We start from the raw sequence: 18681 nt of genomic DNA, 5'->3' as shown, positions 1-18681 counted from the left end.
TTCTATGACTTATATTCTACACATGGTTTTGGGCAGACTTAGGTTTTCCATAAAATATTGTGTTACAGTCACCTGTGGGGTAACTGAATTGCGTTCAGGAGGTGTAACACTAGGCATAAATTTGAGGCTTGATTTCTTTAACTGTCACTGATGGATTTTAGAGGTCACACTGAGATGATGTATATCTGCTGAAGTTTGTTAAAACTGAATAAAATATCAGAATTACTGACTTTTATTTCTAAATGTCTAGAACAACGTTACCATGAAAATACAGGCAAACTATAGGAGGAAGACGAAGTAGGGAAATAAAAAAAGAAAAAACTGAAATGGGGAAAAGGTCAAGATTATAGACAAAAATTAACTAAATATTCTACCTGCATTTCAGATCATCAGAGCACAGTGACCAGAGGTCCTTATCTTATTTGGACTGTCCCAATCTTATTGTGACTCTCCTGATATTAGGGGCTTTACCTTTCTTTAGGCAAAAATACTCCTTGCCCTTTGGGAAAAAGAGGCCAATTTTTTCACACTTGCTATCTAGTATCGGAGGGGTAGCCGTGTTAGTCTGGATCTGTAACAGCAACGAAGGGTCCTGTGGCACCTTATAGACTAACAGAAAAGTTTTGAGCATGAGTTTTCGTGAGCACAGACTCACCTCATCAGATGCACATCTGATGCACATGAGTGCATGAGTCTGTGCTCACGAAAGCTCATGCTCAAAACTTTTCTGTTAGTCTATAAGGTGCCACAGGACCCTTTGTTGCTGCACTTGCTATCTAGTCATCCTATTGCAGAGTGAGAGCTACGCTCACCTCTCTACGTATCTACAACTTCTCCTGATGTTAATGAAAGATGAGAGAGGAAAACCTAAAGCTTAAGTATGCAGAACAAAGTCCTCCAACTTACTACTAGTGGCTATCTCTGATTTGGACTACATAAATATCTGACATCCTTTGACGCAAAGAATGACCACTGTATATATACAGTGCTATAAAAAGAGTTCCTTATCTCCAATAATAGTTCCTCTAGCAACTGCTAGATGAAAAGCCTTGCATTTGTTTTAAATGGGAAGTGAATGATTAATTCTACTCTTAAAAAAGAAACAACCATCTGAATGAAGTAATTGACTAGTACAGTATGTTCAGAAAGGATAAACTAATTTGCACAGCTTTGTCTATCTTTAGCACATGCATAGCAAGATGTGCTGGTCTGATTAAATAAAAGATAACACATGGGGAAAGCATTCCACAGCTCAATCCTTGCCGTTCCCTCCTTGGGTAAAATTGCATAGCAGACAACTTGCAACCACCATGTGTTCATATAGCACTGGAACATTTTATGCCAGAGTATTTTATTTCTCCTCTTTTTCCTCTTCATTACTGTGACATGTTGCAACTGTATATCACTATTTGTGTGTGAAGTGATTATGCACTGAAAGAATATGTCCATTTAACTCAAACTGTTTTCTCTTACAGGAATTCCATAAAAGGCACAATTCTGGAAACTCCCATGAGCTTCAAGAGGAATTTTGCCTTTATTGGGGCAGTAAGGGGCAATGCATAATTGGAAAGAACTGTGAGAGAAATATTGCATTGTTGACTGATATATAAGGTCTGAAGGCATATCTGGTGCAAGAGGAAAAAATGATTTATTGTGTATTAATATTATAATGAAAAAAGATTCAGGGTCAAAGATAATCTAATCTGTGATGAGCATTATGTATCTGGCTGTACCTTGAAACATTATTGTAACTTAGCATAGAATCATAATACTATAAGGGGCCTTAAGAGGTCATCTAGTTCAGTCCCTTGCACTTATGACAGTACTAAGTATTTTCTCATCTATCTCTGACTGATCTTTCTTTAACCTGCTTTTAAAAGTCTCCAAGGATAGAGATTTAACACCCCCTGTCCCACACAAGCAATTTATTCTAGAGCTTAACCTTCTGCCAATTAGAAAGTTTTTCCTAATATCCATCCTAAACAGAGGTGAAAGTAAATGGGTGTGCCCTGGTGTGCAGCTCCAGCAAGAACTGGCTGAGCTGTGGCAAAAGCCAGAAGACATCTATTTAAAGAGCTAGCAGGGACCCTCACATTGCAATAAGACAGTACCTGATCCTAAATCACCTTTCCTTCAATTTAAACTCATTGCTTCTCATCCTATCTTCATGGTTTAAGGAGAACAATCAGACCTATGGAATATGTCTACGCTTGCATTCCTCTTTCAAAAAAGGCATGCAAACATGGGAAATCAAAAAATGCAAATGAGGCACCGATTTAATATCTTGTGCTTCATTTGCATAATCTCTTTTTGGAAGAGATTCTTTCGAAAGAAAAAAAGCAGTGTAGAGGGGGCTCTTTTGCAAATAAACCCCATCTTCAAAAGAACACTTCTTCATGAAACAAAATAGCACGGGGGTTCTTCCAAGGACGGGGTTTATTTTTGAAAGAGTCCCCTCTACACTGCTTTCTTTCTTTCGAAAGAATCTCTTCCAAAAAGAGATTATGCAAATGAAGTCCACAATAGTAAATCAGTGCCTCATTTGCATTTTTGATTTCCCTCATTTGCATTCCTCTTCTGAAAAAAGAATGCAAGTGTAGATGTAACCATAGTTACACAACCACTAGTACCAATGTCACAACTTCAAAGCTGACTGTCTCTGAAGTTTGGTAAAATCCAAGGCCAGATGTGACTGTTGTAATAGCGTTAGCTATAAAATGAGTCAAATGGGTTAAATCCTCTGCTCAGATGCTCCTGAACACTGGTGTATTTAAACTCCAGGCTAGAATTTCATTGATAAGTGCCATTAACTGCATTCACCCATATAAAGTGAAATGCTATGTGCATCTTGGATTTTTAAAATATGAGCCTATAGCTATGTCTACACTATCGCCCCCTCCCTTTCAAAAGGGGGATGCTAATGAGACACTTTGGAAGATGCTAATGAGGCGCTTCCATGAATATGCAGCACCTCATTAGCAGAATCGTGGCTGCAACAATTCGAATGTGCCACTTTTGAATCACATGCCGCCTGTGTGGATGGGGGCCTTTTGAAAGGACCCCCCTACTCTTCAAAAGCCCCTTACTCCTATTTGGTTTCAGGAAAAAGAGGCTTTCAAAGTCTGGGGGGGGTGTCCTTTTGAAAGGCCCCCACCTACATGGGCGGTGCGCAATTCAGAAATGCCACTTTCGAATCGCTGTGGCAGGCATTATGCTAATGAGGTGCTGCATATTAGCACCTCATTAGGATCTTCTGAAGTGTCTTGTTAGCATCCCCCTTTTGAAAGCAGGGGGACTAGTGTAGACATAGCCTATGTGATCAAAAATCCAGCCAGTGTTAACCAAATATTCTGAAAATCAAGATGTGACCTATTTAATCTGTATTAGAATATATATTATAATGCTTTTGCTGTAAATTTAGGTAACTTGGTAACCTCTCAAGGTCCCTTCTTCTCCTACATTTCTATAATTTTATACATACCGTAAATCTGAGTGTTAGTATTCCAAACACGCCCTACAATTTGATAATGTTGGGGTTTTCCCCTCTTATATAGCTTTTACTGAAAGCACAAGATAATCCTAAACACATAGACAAAAAGCTCACAGTTTCAGACCTGGCTGTAGAAAGTGTGCTCACTAAACTGTGTCTACTCCTGCATCCACTAAAATCTTGACTTTGTGTATACGTAAATGAAGGGATTTTGGGGTGCAAGAGATGAATGCAAACTTTTATGGTTACACTGATAGCCCCTGATACAATTTAGAAGGCATAACTTCACTCACTGAAAGGATGTGTTGTGGAAAATGTTTCTGTTCCCAAGTCTAGAACAGCCAGCATCACACACCATAGTGTATTCCTGAGATGGAGGGAGGGAGAACTGTTAAGCCGCGTCTACACGAGCCGGCTACTTCGAAATAGCGCCCACCACGTCTACACATGGTGAGCGCTATTTCGAAGTTGAAATCGACGTAAGGCGGCGAGACGTCGAAGTCGCTATCCCCAACAGGAGATGGGAATAGCACCCTACTTTGACGTTGAATGTCAAAGTAGGGCACGTGTAGACTATCCGCATCCCGCAACATCGAAATAGCGGGGTCTGCCATGGCGGCCATCAGCTGAGGGGTTGAGAGACGCTCTCTCCAGCCCCTGAGCTCTATGGTCGCCACGTGCAGCAGTGCCTTAAAGGTCCCCGCCCCCTGAGTTCCTGTGCAGGAAGGTGAGAGCGCGTGCAGGCAGCAGCACTGCCACGTGCTCAGCCTGCACGCCCGCAGCAGCCTCAGCCCAACACCCTGCACCGATGACAGCCAGCTAGCCCCCCAAGCGCCCCCAGGGCAGCCCCCCCAAGGGGAGCCAGGGCTCCCAGACTGGCAGCCAGGCGGGGAAGAGGCAGCGGGGCCCCTCCTGGATGGAGGCCGAGATCCGGGACCTGCTGGGGCTCTGGGGTGAGGAGGAGGTGCTCCAGGTAATGGGGAGCAAGAGGTGGAACACGGATGCGTTCGCTCGGCTGGCCGAGGGCCTGGCTGCCCGGGGTCACCCTGCCCGCACTCCTGACCATGTCAGGAGTAAGGTTAAGGAGCTGCGGCAGGGTTACGCCTGGGCTGGGATGCAGCCAGCCGATCTGGGGCTACCCCTGCCACTTGCCCCTTTTACAGGGAGCTCAGGGCCATCCTGGGGCCCTGGTACACCTCCTCCCCACCCCCGGCCACTCTTGACACCTCGGCCGATGAGCCCCAGCAGGCCCCGGAGACGGAGTCCGTCCCGGAGGCAAGCTCTGCACCCCAGGGACCCCCCCAGGAGCCCACCCCTGGGATGCCGGAGGAGGAGGAGGGGGACTTCTCCAGCGATGGGGGGCTCCGCATCCGTCCCGCAGCTCCAGCAGGGCGTCTGCCCAGTGGGTGTCCCCCAACCGTGGGAGCAGACCATCAGGTATGTACCCCCCCGGCGCACACTCCCGGTGTTAAGGGGTGGGGACAAGAGACATGACCAGGGCCCTCCAGATGCCCAGATGACCATGGCCCCAAGGACAGCAGTGGCATGTCCCTCAGAAGAGTGCATCAGCCCCTGCCCCCCAGCAGGACAGCGCCATGCCCCATCCCTGGGGATGGGGGGAGCGGAACCTAGGGTCCCCCGGGTGGGGGGACACCCATCTTCATCATCAGCATCTCTGGGGGATGGGGATGGGGAACCAGCAGCAGAGGGGTGGGGGGACAAGGGCCACGGGTCAGGGCCCACACTAACAGCTGTCTCCGCTCTTCTTCCCCCCTATGTTCTGCAGCTGCACCATCGGAGGGCCCGGAGAGCGCTGGCGAGGTGTCCGTGGTCCCAGAGAGCCCACCAGGGCCATCCCAGCAGGCCAGCCCCTCGGCGGAGCACTGACCAGCCCCAGGACGAGGCTGACGGAGAAGCCACCCGCGGACAGCCACGGACGCCCAGCTGCTCACGTGTCGGAGCGGCACCTGTGGGTGGAGGAGCAGCGGCTAGAGCTCCAAGAGCGAGCGCTGGCCTGGCTCCAGGAGGCTTGGGGGGCCTTCATGCACACCTTCGAGCATATAGCGCAACACCTGGCCCCCCCCCGCCGTGCCGCCTGCCGCTCCGCCCGCCGCTCTGCCCGCCGCGCCACCTGCTGCTCTGCCTGCCGTCCCTCCGCCGTCTGCCATCCTGGGGCCTGCCACCGAGGGGGACCATGGGCCTGTGGACACCGGCTGGACGTATTTGCCAGTTCTCCCGGCCCCACCCAGCCTCGACCAGGGCTCCGGCCGAGACGAGGGTCGTGCCCCCCAACACCGGGCGCTGGATATTAGGGTGCAGGGCCGAGGACGTGCCCCCCGCCTTTGTACATATCCCCCATTTGTACATAGTTTTTGTTGGACCCCTGTTTTGGTAGCTGCCCCCCCATGTAAATAGTTCCCCCCTTTTTTTCTGTGTTAATAATAAGAGGTTGCACTGTTTGGTTTGAAACAATATTTCCATTTATTTCAAAGAAATGTGGGGGGGGGTGCTCTCGGGTGCTCTGTGGTGTGGGCGTGGGGGCAGGGAGTATTGTGGAGGATGGTGGGGTGCAGTGGGTGGCTTGCCCGCAGCTGGCCCTACCAGCGTTCAGCCCGCAGCCTGGTCAAAATGGGCCCTCAGGGTGGACCTGGTGACTGGGGGCAGCGGGTGGCTGGATGTCGGCCCTGCCAGCCTCCACAGCCCAGCCCTGGAAGAAGGCCTCTCCCTTGCTCTCCACCAGGTTGTGGAGTGCGCTGCACGCGCCCACAACCTGGGGGATGTTGGTGAGGCCCGCATCCAGGCGGGTGAGGAGACACCTCCAGCGCCCTTTGAGGCGGCCGAAAGTGCGCTCAACCACCTGGTGCGCATGGTTCAAGTGTGTGTTGAACTGCTCCTGGCTGGCTGTGAGATGGCCCGTGTAAGGGTGCATGAGCCAGGGCTGGAGGGGGTACGCCGCGTCTGCGATGACGCAGAGGGGCATGGTGGTGTTCCCCACAGGGATCTCCCACTGGGGGATGTAGGTCCCCACCTCCAGCTGGCGGCACAGGCCCGAATTTCTGAACACCCGGGCGTCATGGGTGCTGCCAGGCCAGCCAACATAAATGTCCAGGAAGCGGCCCCGGCTGTCCACCAAGGCCTGGAGGACCACGGAATGATATCCCTTCCTATTGAGGAAGTGTCCTCCACTGTGCTCCGGGGCACAGATGGGGATATGGGTCCCATCCAGAGCGCCAAAGCAATTTGGGAAGCCCAGGCTGGCAAACCCGGCGATGGCAGCATCCGGGTCCCCAAGCCGCACGAGCCTGTGGAGGAGCAGGGCATTGATTGCGCGGACGACCTGCAGGGGAAGGACATGAGAGAGCACCAGTGAGGGGTGTGCAGGGTGTGTCTGGCCCTCCATCCCCGGGCTCGCCCCAGGGCTCCCCCGAGGGCTCTCCCCCCCAGGGCTCCCCCCCCGGGCTCTCCCCAGGGCTCCCCCCGGCCCCCCGGGTCCTCTTACCTTCCTGAGGACAGCCCCTATGGTGGCCTTGCCCACGCCGAACTGCTGCCCTACGGATCGGTAGCTGTCCGGAGTGGCCAGCTTCCAGACAGTGATGCCGACCCGCTTCTCTACGGTGAGGGCACGTCGCATGGAGGTGTCCTGGTGCTGTAAGGCAGGGGTGAGCCACTGGCAGAGCTCCAGGAATGTCTGCCAGCTCATCCGGAAATTCTGGAGCCAGCGGTCGTTGTCCCACTCACCGAGCACCAGCCACTCCCACCAGTCCGTGCTCATGGGGTAGCTCCACAGCCGGCGGCGTTTGCGGCCGGGGGGGGGTGGGGGCTGGGGGCTGGGAGGGCAGCAAGGTCTGGGGCTGCTTCCTCATCCCCTGGGGGCAGCTCCTCTTCCACAAATAAAAGATGATCAGCTGCCTCCTGCATGGCACTAAGCAGGGCAAGCACTGCTCCTGCAGGGGCGGGTGTGTGGACCTCTGGCTGCTGTTGCTGCTGGGGGTCCATACTGCTTCCACGGGGTGTGCGTGCTTGTGGCTTTGCAGACCGCATGCTGTGCAGGCTGCGTGTGTCTGGGAGGGGCCCTTTAAGGGAGCGGCTTGCTGTTGCCCCGGAAGTGCTAGTCCGCCCTGTGACCCTGTCTGCAGCTGTTCCTGGCACCCTTATTTCGATGTGGGCCGCTTTGGTGTGTAGACGCTCCCCTGCAGTGTCTACTTCAACGTAGTGCTGCCCAACGTCGACGGCACCAGCCCTGGAGGACATGTAGACGCTATTCATCGAAATAGCTTATTTCGATTTCGCTTATTTCGATTAAGCTATTTCGAGGTAGCATCCCTGTGTAGATGTAGCTTTAGAGTCATGACTGCATGTGCAAACTGGGTGATGTGACCTGAACATAGCTGTTCAGACACCTAACTCACCATCTGCACTTAGATATGAAACCACTGCAATTTTGCATTCAAATATATACATTTTTGTTCATGGGCTTTGGATCTTCTTGTTTGAAAAATTGTTCCTTAAGTTGATCTCTGGGATCATCATTAAAGGGGCCACTTTGCTCATCATTTATGTTCACATTAAGGCTACGTCTACGCTAGCATGCTATGTCGAAGTAGCCTATTTTGAAGTAAGCACATCGAAATAGGCTACTTCGATGTGTATAGTCTACACGTCCTCCAGGGCTGGTGCCGTCGACGTTCCACGTTGAAGCAGCAATGGGGAACATCGAAAGGAGCTGCCCCGGCAGGAAATGTGGAGCGTCCACACACACAAGCGCTCCCCGTCAAAATAAGGGGCCAGGAAAGCCCCAAGTCACTCCCTTAAAGGGCCCCTCCCAGACACACTTGCCCTGCACAGCAGGAGATCCACAGAGCCAACAACCAGTTGCAGACCCTGTGCACGCAGCATGGATCCCCAGCTGCAGCAGCCAGAAGCCCTGGGCTAAGGGCTGCTGCATGCAGTGACCACAGAGCCCTGCAGTGGCTGGACAGAGCATCTCTCAATCCCTCAGCTGATGGCTGCCATGGAGGACCCTGCTATTCCGAAGTAGCGGGATGCGGATCGTCTACACATGCCCTACTTCGATGTTGAACATCGAATTAGGGCACTATTCCTATCTTTGGATGGGAATAGCGATTTCGACATCTCACCGCTTAACATCGATTTCAACGTCGAAATAGCACACAGCGTGTGTAGACATTACGCGTGCTATTTCGACGTTGTGCCGGCTACTTTGAAGTAGCTGGCTAGTGTAGAAGCACCCTAAGAGAAATAAAATGTTGGTCCAGATTCACTGGAATAATCTGCCTGCTTTGCACCACTCTGATGTTGCAAAGCAGCTGTCAGCTATTGATTTAGCTATCTGGTTATCATTATACAGCTGCTCTGCATTGCCAGAGCGATGCAAAGAACTAACAATTCTGGTTCTTTCCTGTTCGGAAGCTGGTAATCTCTTTAATTATGAATGCATTGTTACTTTTATTTATATTTTTATTGACAAAAGTGTGCCAAGTGCAAAGGATAGCTATGTCAAAAAAAAAACAAAACAAAAACAATGCATGTATTTACCGTCAATATCCTGGTAACTTGAAAGATGTTTCAATACTGCAAGGGAAAAAAAGGAGACACTGAAGCACTATAGAATGCAAATAGCATCTGTCCTTGTTGCTATAACTTAAAATCAAGTGTGCTGGGGTTTACCTTCTGAGGTCAGGTTAAATTCAGTGGTCAGCTTTCCATAAATATTCTTCAAGCAACAATGATACAATCCCTGGTCTTTTATACTAGTTTGAAGTATTGCCAAAGACACTGGCGAATCATCCCCTGCACTGGAATAGAAGTTAACACTTGCAGTTTAGTATTTTAAAACATTTTTTCTAACCAGCTTACTCAGACCCACCCAATTTTTTTGGACTAAAGAATGCTACTTAGATCATGGTTCAAAGCAGGGTGAATAGATTTGATATACTATTTCAAATCCCACTTAGAAGAATTCAGCTAGTTTTGCATTGCCAAGTAGACTTTTTCATCATATATGAAGAGGAAATAAAACTTTTCCAAACCTATACAAAACCTGATTTAATTACAACTATTAGAAACTTGTCAGTTTCTAACATTCATATTAGTTTCAGAGAAACGTGCCACAGCATGCAGGGCCTGTGTATTAAGGAACATGACACAAGCAGTCCACAAGATAAGTGTTTTGTGTAGTCTTGTAACAAACTATATTTTTTCTGTATGCTAAGAAGCAAACACTCTTGCAAGTTTGGATATCCAAAACAGCTCTCATGGAAATCTAGTGTATTCTTCTGAAGAAATATGTGTAGATATTGGTATTGGTATTGGCATTGGTAAGGACCATTTTATGAGAGCAAGAGGGGTTGTGCTTGCTGACATCAGGGTTGAATTTAGCTTGGTGTGTGACACAGGTTGGTGTATTTGCACCCTATATTTTATCTTTGAGCACATGCTTTACTTGAAGCACGTGCTTAAAGCCAGTCCTACTTAGCAATGCAGGTGGGCACTCATTGACTTGACTCCAGTCAGAGTTAGAATGTAAGTGTTCTGATGCATTGGGGCACTCCATCAATAACAACTTTTAGTCTCCTCTTCCCAATTGGAATAAACACTGTGGATTTTTCATCTCTTTTTGCTGGGTCCCCCAGATCTTTTTCTTTTCCCTGGTCACCTTTTATCTCTCCTCCTTTCACAGGTCCTTATCTCTCTTTCTTTTCCCTGACTTTGCCCCCTCTCTTTATCTGCCAGCTCACCCTTCCCAATATTTTTCCTCTCCTCCTTTTCAAGGTAGGAAATGTGTTCTCTGGCCTCTTTATGCAGCTCATGCATTAGCAATAAATACCTGGGTTGTTGCCTGCACTGCACCTCTCAGGGTATAGCTACACTTCTCCAGGGATCAATCCATTGGGCATCAATTTATCACGTTATTAGTGTTGCAATAAATTAACCTCTGAAAGCACTCCTGGTACTCCAGCAAAATGAGAAGAGTAGCTGTTGTCAATGGAAAAGCAGCTCCTGCTGACCTGGCCATGTGGAAGACTCCATAGTCAGTATGTTGACTTCACCTACACAAATTACGTAGCTGAAGTAGACCGATGTTAAAGATAAGGGTAGACAAGGCCTCAGTGGCCACACACTCTTTCCTGCAGCATCCAGTTTATTTTAAATCTGCTCTTGTTTAAGACTTGTACAATAAAAAGCTATACGATCTGGCACTTTACCAGCTGGAAAGCTCTGTAATTCCAGTTGGTGCGGAGCCATCATGTTGCCTACCTGGCTCTGCATAGATCCTCAGAAGCAGTGACATGTTCCTGCAGTTCCTAGAGGCACTGTCCTATCCAAGTGCTGGCTCTGCAGCTCTCATTGTCTGGAACTGCAGCCAGTAGGAGCCGTGGAGGCAATTCACAGAGTGCCTGGCTGTGCTTCCACCTAGGAGCAGCAGGAACATGTTGTAGCATGTGGGAAGCTGCCTGAGGTGAGCACTGCCCAGATCCAGATTCCAAAACCCCTCCCACACACCAACACCCGGACCTAGCCAAACTTCCCCTCTCTTAGCTAATTAGAATTTTTTACTTACCATCCCCCTGCCAATCCTCCTACATGCTGGATAACAAAGCTTAACCGTAATAAGTTTTCCAGCTGTTCTGACCGTTCCCTTTTCATTTGTATTGCATATTTGCCACTCTACAGAATCACTTCCAAAGGGGGAGCTAAGAATGGCACATCTGATGTGCTTTAGTGAGTGTTGGAGACGTGCTCAGTTACTGTACTAGTACATGCCTCAGGTATGCTAACCAGTTTTTTGCTACTATTGGCTCACCATTCCTTAGTGCTGTAGTGCTATAATTGGAAGGGATGCTTTCGTTTCAAGAGCAATGACATTCTCAAATTCCTCTCTCTTGACCTTTGTTATTTACTATTTGTATTAAGTAGTGTCCAGAGATGCTCCACTATACTGGTATTGTATTAATGCACAGTCTATAATAGTCTGTAAAACTAAAGAACATACTGTCTATGTCAATAATTTTTAGTTTCCTCTTCCCTATCTGAATAAACAACATAGATTCCCCATCTCTTTTTGCTGGGTCTCTCCTACATCGAGAAGACTCGACATACAAGTTCTACGATAACTTGGTCATGTCTCGGTGGAGAGGACTGGGTTAGATGATCCATTTCTACATTTCTGTTATTTTTATCCATATCTGTATATGGCTCTTAAAAAAACACGAAGTACAAGTCTCAGAGGCTGGGTCAGCTGACTCATGTTCACCGGGCTCTGGCTATGGGGCTATAAAATTGCAGTGAAGATGTATGGGTGCAGGCTGGAGACCTGGCCCTGAGACCAGGTGGTGGTCTCCAGCCCATGCACAAATGCCAACGCTGGATTGTCAACAGCTGCAACCGCATGGTGGGTCTTTTATTGCAGTGTAGGTGTACCCTGACAGATCAGAGAGGTAGATTGAAAGGGCTGAAGCAGGGGCAACTAGTCAGGGAGAACCTGGGAGGTCATTAGCCATGTGACTCTCTACAGCCTGGGGAAGGGGGAAACAACCCCCTCTGCTCCAGGACCCTCCTCATTTTGCCCCTTCCCTTGATCCACCCCTACGTCACCTCTTCCACCCAGCTGGTGTGGTCTGGGGTAACAGTGGGGTTGGAGGGCTGGTGTTGGCAGCAAGGGTCCAGCCTCCCCATACTCATGGGCAGTGATGGGGAAAGCAGTGCATGTGGCCCAGATTGCTGTGCTCCATCAGTTGTATTGCTCCACCTCTGCCGAGGAGTGTGGGTAAGGTCCTGCACCCTCCCACAAGAGACAGTCCAGGAGCAGAGCGATTGGGGGCTACATTGCTCTGCTTCCCCTGCTGCTGCCTCTGAGTGCTGGGGGTGGGCAGACCCCAGCTGCCAGTGCCAGGCCCCCCTGCAACCACATAACCTCTCATGCCGCCCATGGGTTACCCTGGGCTGAAGGATGGGAAAATTCTAAAAATGCCCCTCCCAAGTTCCATTTTCAAAAGTAACATAGGCCCTAAGGAGTTTTAAGCCTCATTGAAAGTCACTAGGGACTAAGGTATTTGAAAAGGCATTTAGGTGCCTCAAGTCATGCTTAGTGGGATTTTCAGAAGAGGGACGGCACCTAATTCTCCTATAAAGATGAAATTTTCATTTTCTACTGTTTTCACTGCACTGCTGCTCAGCCACCCAGCTTGGTTAAGGAGTCAGACAGTTCTTGTTCATGCTCAATACCTGTCAGTTTAAAGTCCATTTAAAACCGAACTTAAAAGTTCAAAAGATGTGACCTTTCTTGTTTGTGCTTTCCTGTTCCACAAAGCTGTTCATTGACTAGTAGCTGTTTTTAGTAGGACTCAGAGATCCATATCTCATAGTTTCTCATATCTAAGCCAGATTTGTTTATACCATTTGGCCCAGCTGCTGGAATTTCACCTTAGCTTGATCTTGTACAGTAGTTGACACTCTGATGGAACAGAAATGAAACAGCTAAAGCAAGCAGACAGGAACCACCTCAGAGGAGGAAAATAATGTCTGGTATTAGCGCTCTGCAAACTCTGATTGCTTTGTTTTTGTCTGCATATTGTCCCAGGCTTATTACTTCAATTCTCTCTCCAAGAACTACTATTAGCCTATTTAATTTTTTCCCTCAAAAGATAATCTCAGAATACCTCAGAAAACGCCAGTTAGGATCGTTCCTTACCTTCTATGCACTTGAGCTAGTAACTTTGAATCTTTAGTCCATGTAATGATGGAGTCTTCATGAATTTCCCCAAACTGACAGCATAATTTAATATTTCCAGAACAATCAGAGAACCGCTCAGCATAGAGCTTCTTCAGCAATTTGGGGGCTTAAAAATGAAATGTACAGAGTTTAGAATCAGAAAATACTACTACCAGTTTGCCATTTTAAGAGACTTAACATGTCAGCTACATACATTTAAATGGGTAAAATAATCTAAAATATTAAGAATAAACATTAAGGCAAATTACCCTCCAATGTGAAATAAAATAATAAGACTGGAGGAATGGAACAAATATGAACTTTCTTGGCTAGGTAGTGTAGCCTTGATAAAGATGAGTGTTCTCCCAAAGTTATTATTTTTGTTTCAGTGTATCCCTGTTGATATCTCTGAAATGACATTAAAAACATGTCAGGATGCACTATTAACATTTCAATGGAAACATAACAGACAGAGGGTGAGTTCTAATGTTCTGTGTAAACCCTTAAAGTGGAATGGACTAGATTTCCCTAATTTGGCTTATTAATATGTATCACAATAAAGAAACGTGATCTGTTACTTTAACAACTGAACATTCAACAACTAAAATTAGACCAAGAATAGAGCTGTTCATAATGGTTAGTTTTAAATGAAATGTAGGTCACCAAAAGTAAAATATCTTTTATTCATCCAAGCTGCCTTAGTAACATTGGACATATTTTCTACATTCCTTTTACCAAGTCCCTTTCTCTTAGCTATTTTCATTAATACTAAGGAAAATATCCCAGGAAAAGATCAAAGTGATCACTCGTTGCTAAGAGTTGAGATTACTCAATTCAGACAGCTGTTCCTGGGTCCTGATTTGAAATTATACTGAGATTTATATAGTAATATAAATAATAAAATGATCCTTTATTTCCAATATTACCAAGTCAAAGATTTTGCTGTGAAAGCTGGATTGGAGATGTCCTATTTAGGACTTTAATTACATTGAGAAGAAAACATCCCAGATGAAAAGATAGATTTGAACAAAGAAATTTTTTGTGATGACCAGGCTGCCACATGGGAAAGAGGATATACATAGATCATTCACATAGCTTCTAAAGGCAATTTTTATATTTTTTTCTATAGATAGCATTTTACTCCAGTTAAATTCATTATGGGTGTGTCTACATGGGCACAAATCTTCGAAACAGCCATGCTAGTGGCCATTTTGAAGATTACTAATGAGGCGCTGAATTGAATGTTCAGTGCCTCATTAGCATTAGGATGCTTCTGGCCGCAGTGCTTCGAAAGTGCCACTTTTGAAAGCGTGCGCGGCCCCGTGCGGTTACACAGCGGTCCTTTTCGAAAGGACCCCGCACCTTTCGAAATCCCCTTATCCCGAACCCTGATTGGAGTAAGGGGATTTTGAAAGGTGTGGGGTCCTTTCGAAAAGAACCTTTGCGTAGCCATACCGAGCTGTGCGCTTTCAAAAGCTGCGCTTTCAAAGTGCCATGGCCAGAAGCGTCATAATGCTAATGAGGCACTGAATATTCAATTCAGCGCCTCATTAGTAATCTTCAAAATGGCCACTAGCATGGCTATTTCGAAGATATGTGCCTGTGTAGACACAGCCTATATCTTTGCCACTAGAGAAGTACTTTTGTTGGCAAGCTTGTGGGGAAAGGAACACAGACCTGCACATAAGGGGTGTGTCTACACTTGCATTCCTCTTTCGAAAGAGGTATGCAAATGAGGTAAATTGAAAATGCGAGTGAGGTATAAATTTGCATATTTGGCACCATATTTGAATATTCTAATTTCGAAAGAACTTCTTTCGAAAGAAGAAAGCCAGTGTAGACTCTGCTCTTTTGAAAGTAAACCCATCTTTGAAAGAATCCTTCTTCCCTTTATTTAATGGGAAGAAGGATTCTTTCGAAGATGGGGCTTATTTTTGAAAGAGCAGTGTCTACACTGGCTTTCTTCTTTTGAAAAATGTTCTTTCAAAATTAGAATATGCAAATGAGGTGCCAAATATGCAAAATTACACCTTATTTGCATTTATGATTTACCCCATTTGCATACCTCTTGTGAAAGAGGAATGCAAGTGTAGATGCAGCCAAGGTGGCTTTTTCCAGGAATTAGATGGTTTAGGAATGGCTGAGAAACAATACACTTGAAACCTCACATTGTTTTAGAATAGAATCACACTCCAAAGCCCTGATTCAGCTAGTTACTTAAGTATGTGCTTAACTTGCAGCATGTTCATGGCCCTATAAAAATCAGTGGCCAAGACTTAAGTGACTAGTAATAATTGGACCTGTAGTTATTGGGTGTTCAACTTGACATACCTTAAAGGGATGTGATTTTCAAAAAGTGCTGAGCAAACAATGTCTTAAAATTAGACCCCCCCTAAGGTGCTTTAAGTTGGGTGTTCAAAACAGAGACACCCAAAACCACCAGCTTTGTAAATCTTGGTCAGCATAGACTTGAAGCAATTTACTGAAGCATGCAAGATGTGTGTGACAGAGCTAGAAATAGAACTCAGAGCGCCTAACTCCCAACCTTAACTACAGCCCTTTCTTCTATAGGCTGAAAAGATGAGCATTCTCACAGCAGACTGAGTCACTCCTCTCATCAATACAGAAAACCCTTGAGATATGCGTAACCAAGTTGCACGTCTTGGTTTATGTGACTGTCACCCTGACAGGAGCAGTTTCCCAGTCCCTGGAGCCAGGAAACTTAGTAAGCCTGCTGCCCTGATCAGTTTCCCCTCTCTGCAAGTGGTCCTGCAAGCAGCAAGCTGCAGGGAGATGGGAACCAGGTTCTTGGCTCCCTGCCACTCTGGGAACCAGGAAACTGACTAGCCCTGGTGGGCTGGACAGTTTCCCAGCTCCTGCAAGCCCAAGGGAGCCAGGAACTGATCCTGTCTCCCCTCAACTTAAACATGAAAATTTGAGTTATGCAGAAATGCAACCCTTGCGTAACTCGAGGGCTTACTGTACTATGCTACATGTAGGTCCATTTGGTAGCCCTAGATTACAAACATACAGTTTAAATCAAAGTGGATCAAACATAGGTGTATAAAGCCCACCCAGTCTACTGTATGTGTGGACATTTGCAGAACAATATTTTAATTATATTTCTTTTAAATATTATCCTGAAATATACAGAACCTAAACAGATGTTCCAAGCACCTACATTCTACCCATGCTCTACTTTATTTGAGAACTGAGCATATTTTTTCTTCTTTCTCAAGAGGCTAGAGCCTCTTGTAACTTGTAGGCCGTGTCTACACTAGCCCCAAACTTCGAAATGGCCATGTAAATTCCCTATTCCCCTATGAGCAGATGGGAATAAGGGGACTTCGAAGTAGGCGGGGTCCTTTCGAAAAGGAGCCCCGTCTGGACGAGCTGCGCGGCGGCAAGCTGCGTCAATTTCGAAGTGCCGCGGCTGCCCGCATGCTAATGAGGCGCTGAATGTGTATTTCAGCGTTTCATTAGTAAACTTTGAAATGGCCATTTACATGGCCATTTCGAAGTTTGGGGCTAGTGTAGACATAGCCGTAGTTGTCTACATCAGTGTTTCTCAGCCTGGGGTACGTGTATCCTTGGGGGCACACCGAGGTCTTCCATGGAGTACATCAATTCATCTAGATATTTGCCTAGTTTTAAAACAGGCTACATAAAAAAAAAACACTAGTAAAGTCAATACAGTCTAAAAGTTCATTCAGACAATGACTTGTTTCTATTGCTTCATATGCCTTACACTGAAATGTAATACAGTATTTCTATTCCAGTTCATTTATTTGATAAGGTGGTAGAAAATCAGCAAGTTTTCAGTATTAGTTTTCTGTGGTATTTTTAGATGTTATTGTAACTAAGTTTTTAAGTGAGGTGTAAGGTGGTGGTATGTAAAACAAATCCACTTCTCTGAGAGAGAGAGAGAGAAAGTTCCTCCACTGAACTAGCTGCTTCTACAGTGAGGGGTAGGTCAGCCTCTGTACATCACATGGGCCAGGGTAGCAGGTTTGCAGAAATTTTGGTGGTGCCAGAATGCCAGAGCTGCATCCCTCCCTGACTTAAACTCCCTCCCACAATTTCCCAGAAGTTCTGGGAGGCAGTTTGGGTCAGCGAGAGTGACAGGTCAGACTCCAGGAGGGAATGTGAGTATGGGAGGAGATCTGGGATTCAGGCTCTGGGATGTTGTTGGAGTTCTGGGTGCAGGCTCTGGGCTGGGGTAGGGGGTGGAGATGCAGGAGGGGGTGATGGATACAGGCTCTGGGAGGGGTGGGATGCAGGGGAAAAGGTGTGTGGGGGTGAGGTACTTATCGAGGGTACTCCCCTTCTGGCAGCAGCTCCTACGCAGTGGGGGATTAGGGGATGGGTCTCTGCATGCTGCTGTCTGTAAGCACCACCCTGCAGCCTTGGTCCCCAGAGGCACTCAGGACAGGGGCAATGCACAGAGACACCCCTCCCCCAGGCCTCAAGGATATGTCAGGAGCTTGTGAGTGGCTAGAAGCTTTTCTAGCCCCACTGCCATGCCAGTGGTGGCAGCAGGGTCCCCTGCACCATTTTAAATCACAGGGGGGACAGCAGGCAGTCCAGAGGATGTACCTGGGGCTGAGCATGGACGTGGCAAATGTGGGAAGGAGAGATCCAGATGCTAACTTTGCTGGAGCTGAGCCAGGCCCTAGGCCAGAAATATTCCTGGTGCAAGGGCACCATGGAACCATATAGCTTGCTGCCCACGCATACAGGCTCTGAAATTTGTCACAGACCTGAGTGATGTAGCTAGGTCGACCTACATCTGTTGTAGAGCCTTCAAACAGATTGCTAGCTTTTTCAGAGTCTTTGAATGACTTGTTAGCCTCCTTCCAGTCACTCTCCACTCCTGGCCCATGCTTCACCTAGTAGTGATCTAAACTTAATTTGTGTAACAACTCGAATGTGAAGTGTAATTTAAAAAATGAAAAGAAGGTTGAGCAAAATCCACAAATGCTTAATTGTATTACTTTTCTACAGCGGTGCCAACAGGTGCCACGGGCACTAGGGCGATGTGGGAGGGTGGAGACCAGCTCCACCCCTTCGAGGGGCAGGGCCAAGAGCAGAACGGACGCGCCTGAGGTCAGTCAGCCCTCAGCTCTGCCCATACCAGGGCACTGGGGCCCCACCCACACCCTGACAGCTGCAGGCAGCTGAGCAGTACTGCTGCAGCATTTCAAAAGAGCCTGGAGCTCTGACTGCTGCCAAAGTAGCAGCAGTGGTGGCAGGAGCTCTGGGACCCTTTGAAATGCTGAGCTACTGGGCAGTTGCCCCTTTGTCCCCCCACTTGTCGACAGCCATGCTTTTACATGGCTGTGTTTTATCTTTCCAGACTATGCCTTTGGGTCAGAAACTGTGGGCCTGGTTCTCACTTTATTTACACTGCATCAATGCCAGTTTAATGTCATTGACTCAGCAGTTACTCAGGATTTAT

At 47.2% G+C, this 18681-nt stretch overlaps 1 protein-coding gene across 10 annotated transcripts in view; it reads right to left on the bottom strand.

The window, feature by feature from the left end:
• The window catches only part of ALPK2 (alpha kinase 2), a 100466-nt gene that overhangs the window by 26130 nt on the left and 55655 nt on the right, over positions 1-18681 (bottom strand). For 8 of the 10 annotated variants that reach the window (XM_074995719.1, XM_074995724.1, XM_074995721.1 and 5 more), the window contains 3 exons: positions 13203-13350; positions 9179-9306; positions 9047-9082 (listed from right to left, as the gene is read on the bottom strand). In XM_074995719.1, coding sequence (XP_074851820.1) covers positions 9047-9082; positions 9179-9306; positions 13203-13350 — 312 coding nt within the window. Of the gene's footprint in view, positions 1-5997; positions 6828-6989; positions 7137-9046; positions 9083-9178; positions 9307-13202; positions 13351-18681 lie in introns of those variants that run through there. The other 2 variants (XM_074995725.1, XM_074995726.1) reach the window with 2 other exon arrangements.

Source organism: Carettochelys insculpta, chromosome 5 (genome assembly GCF_033958435.1).
Source record: "Carettochelys insculpta isolate YL-2023 chromosome 5, ASM3395843v1, whole genome shotgun sequence".
Lineage (NCBI taxonomy): Eukaryota > Metazoa > Chordata > Testudines > Carettochelyidae > Carettochelys > Carettochelys insculpta.
This window is presented reverse-complemented; position numbering and strand designations above follow the sequence as displayed.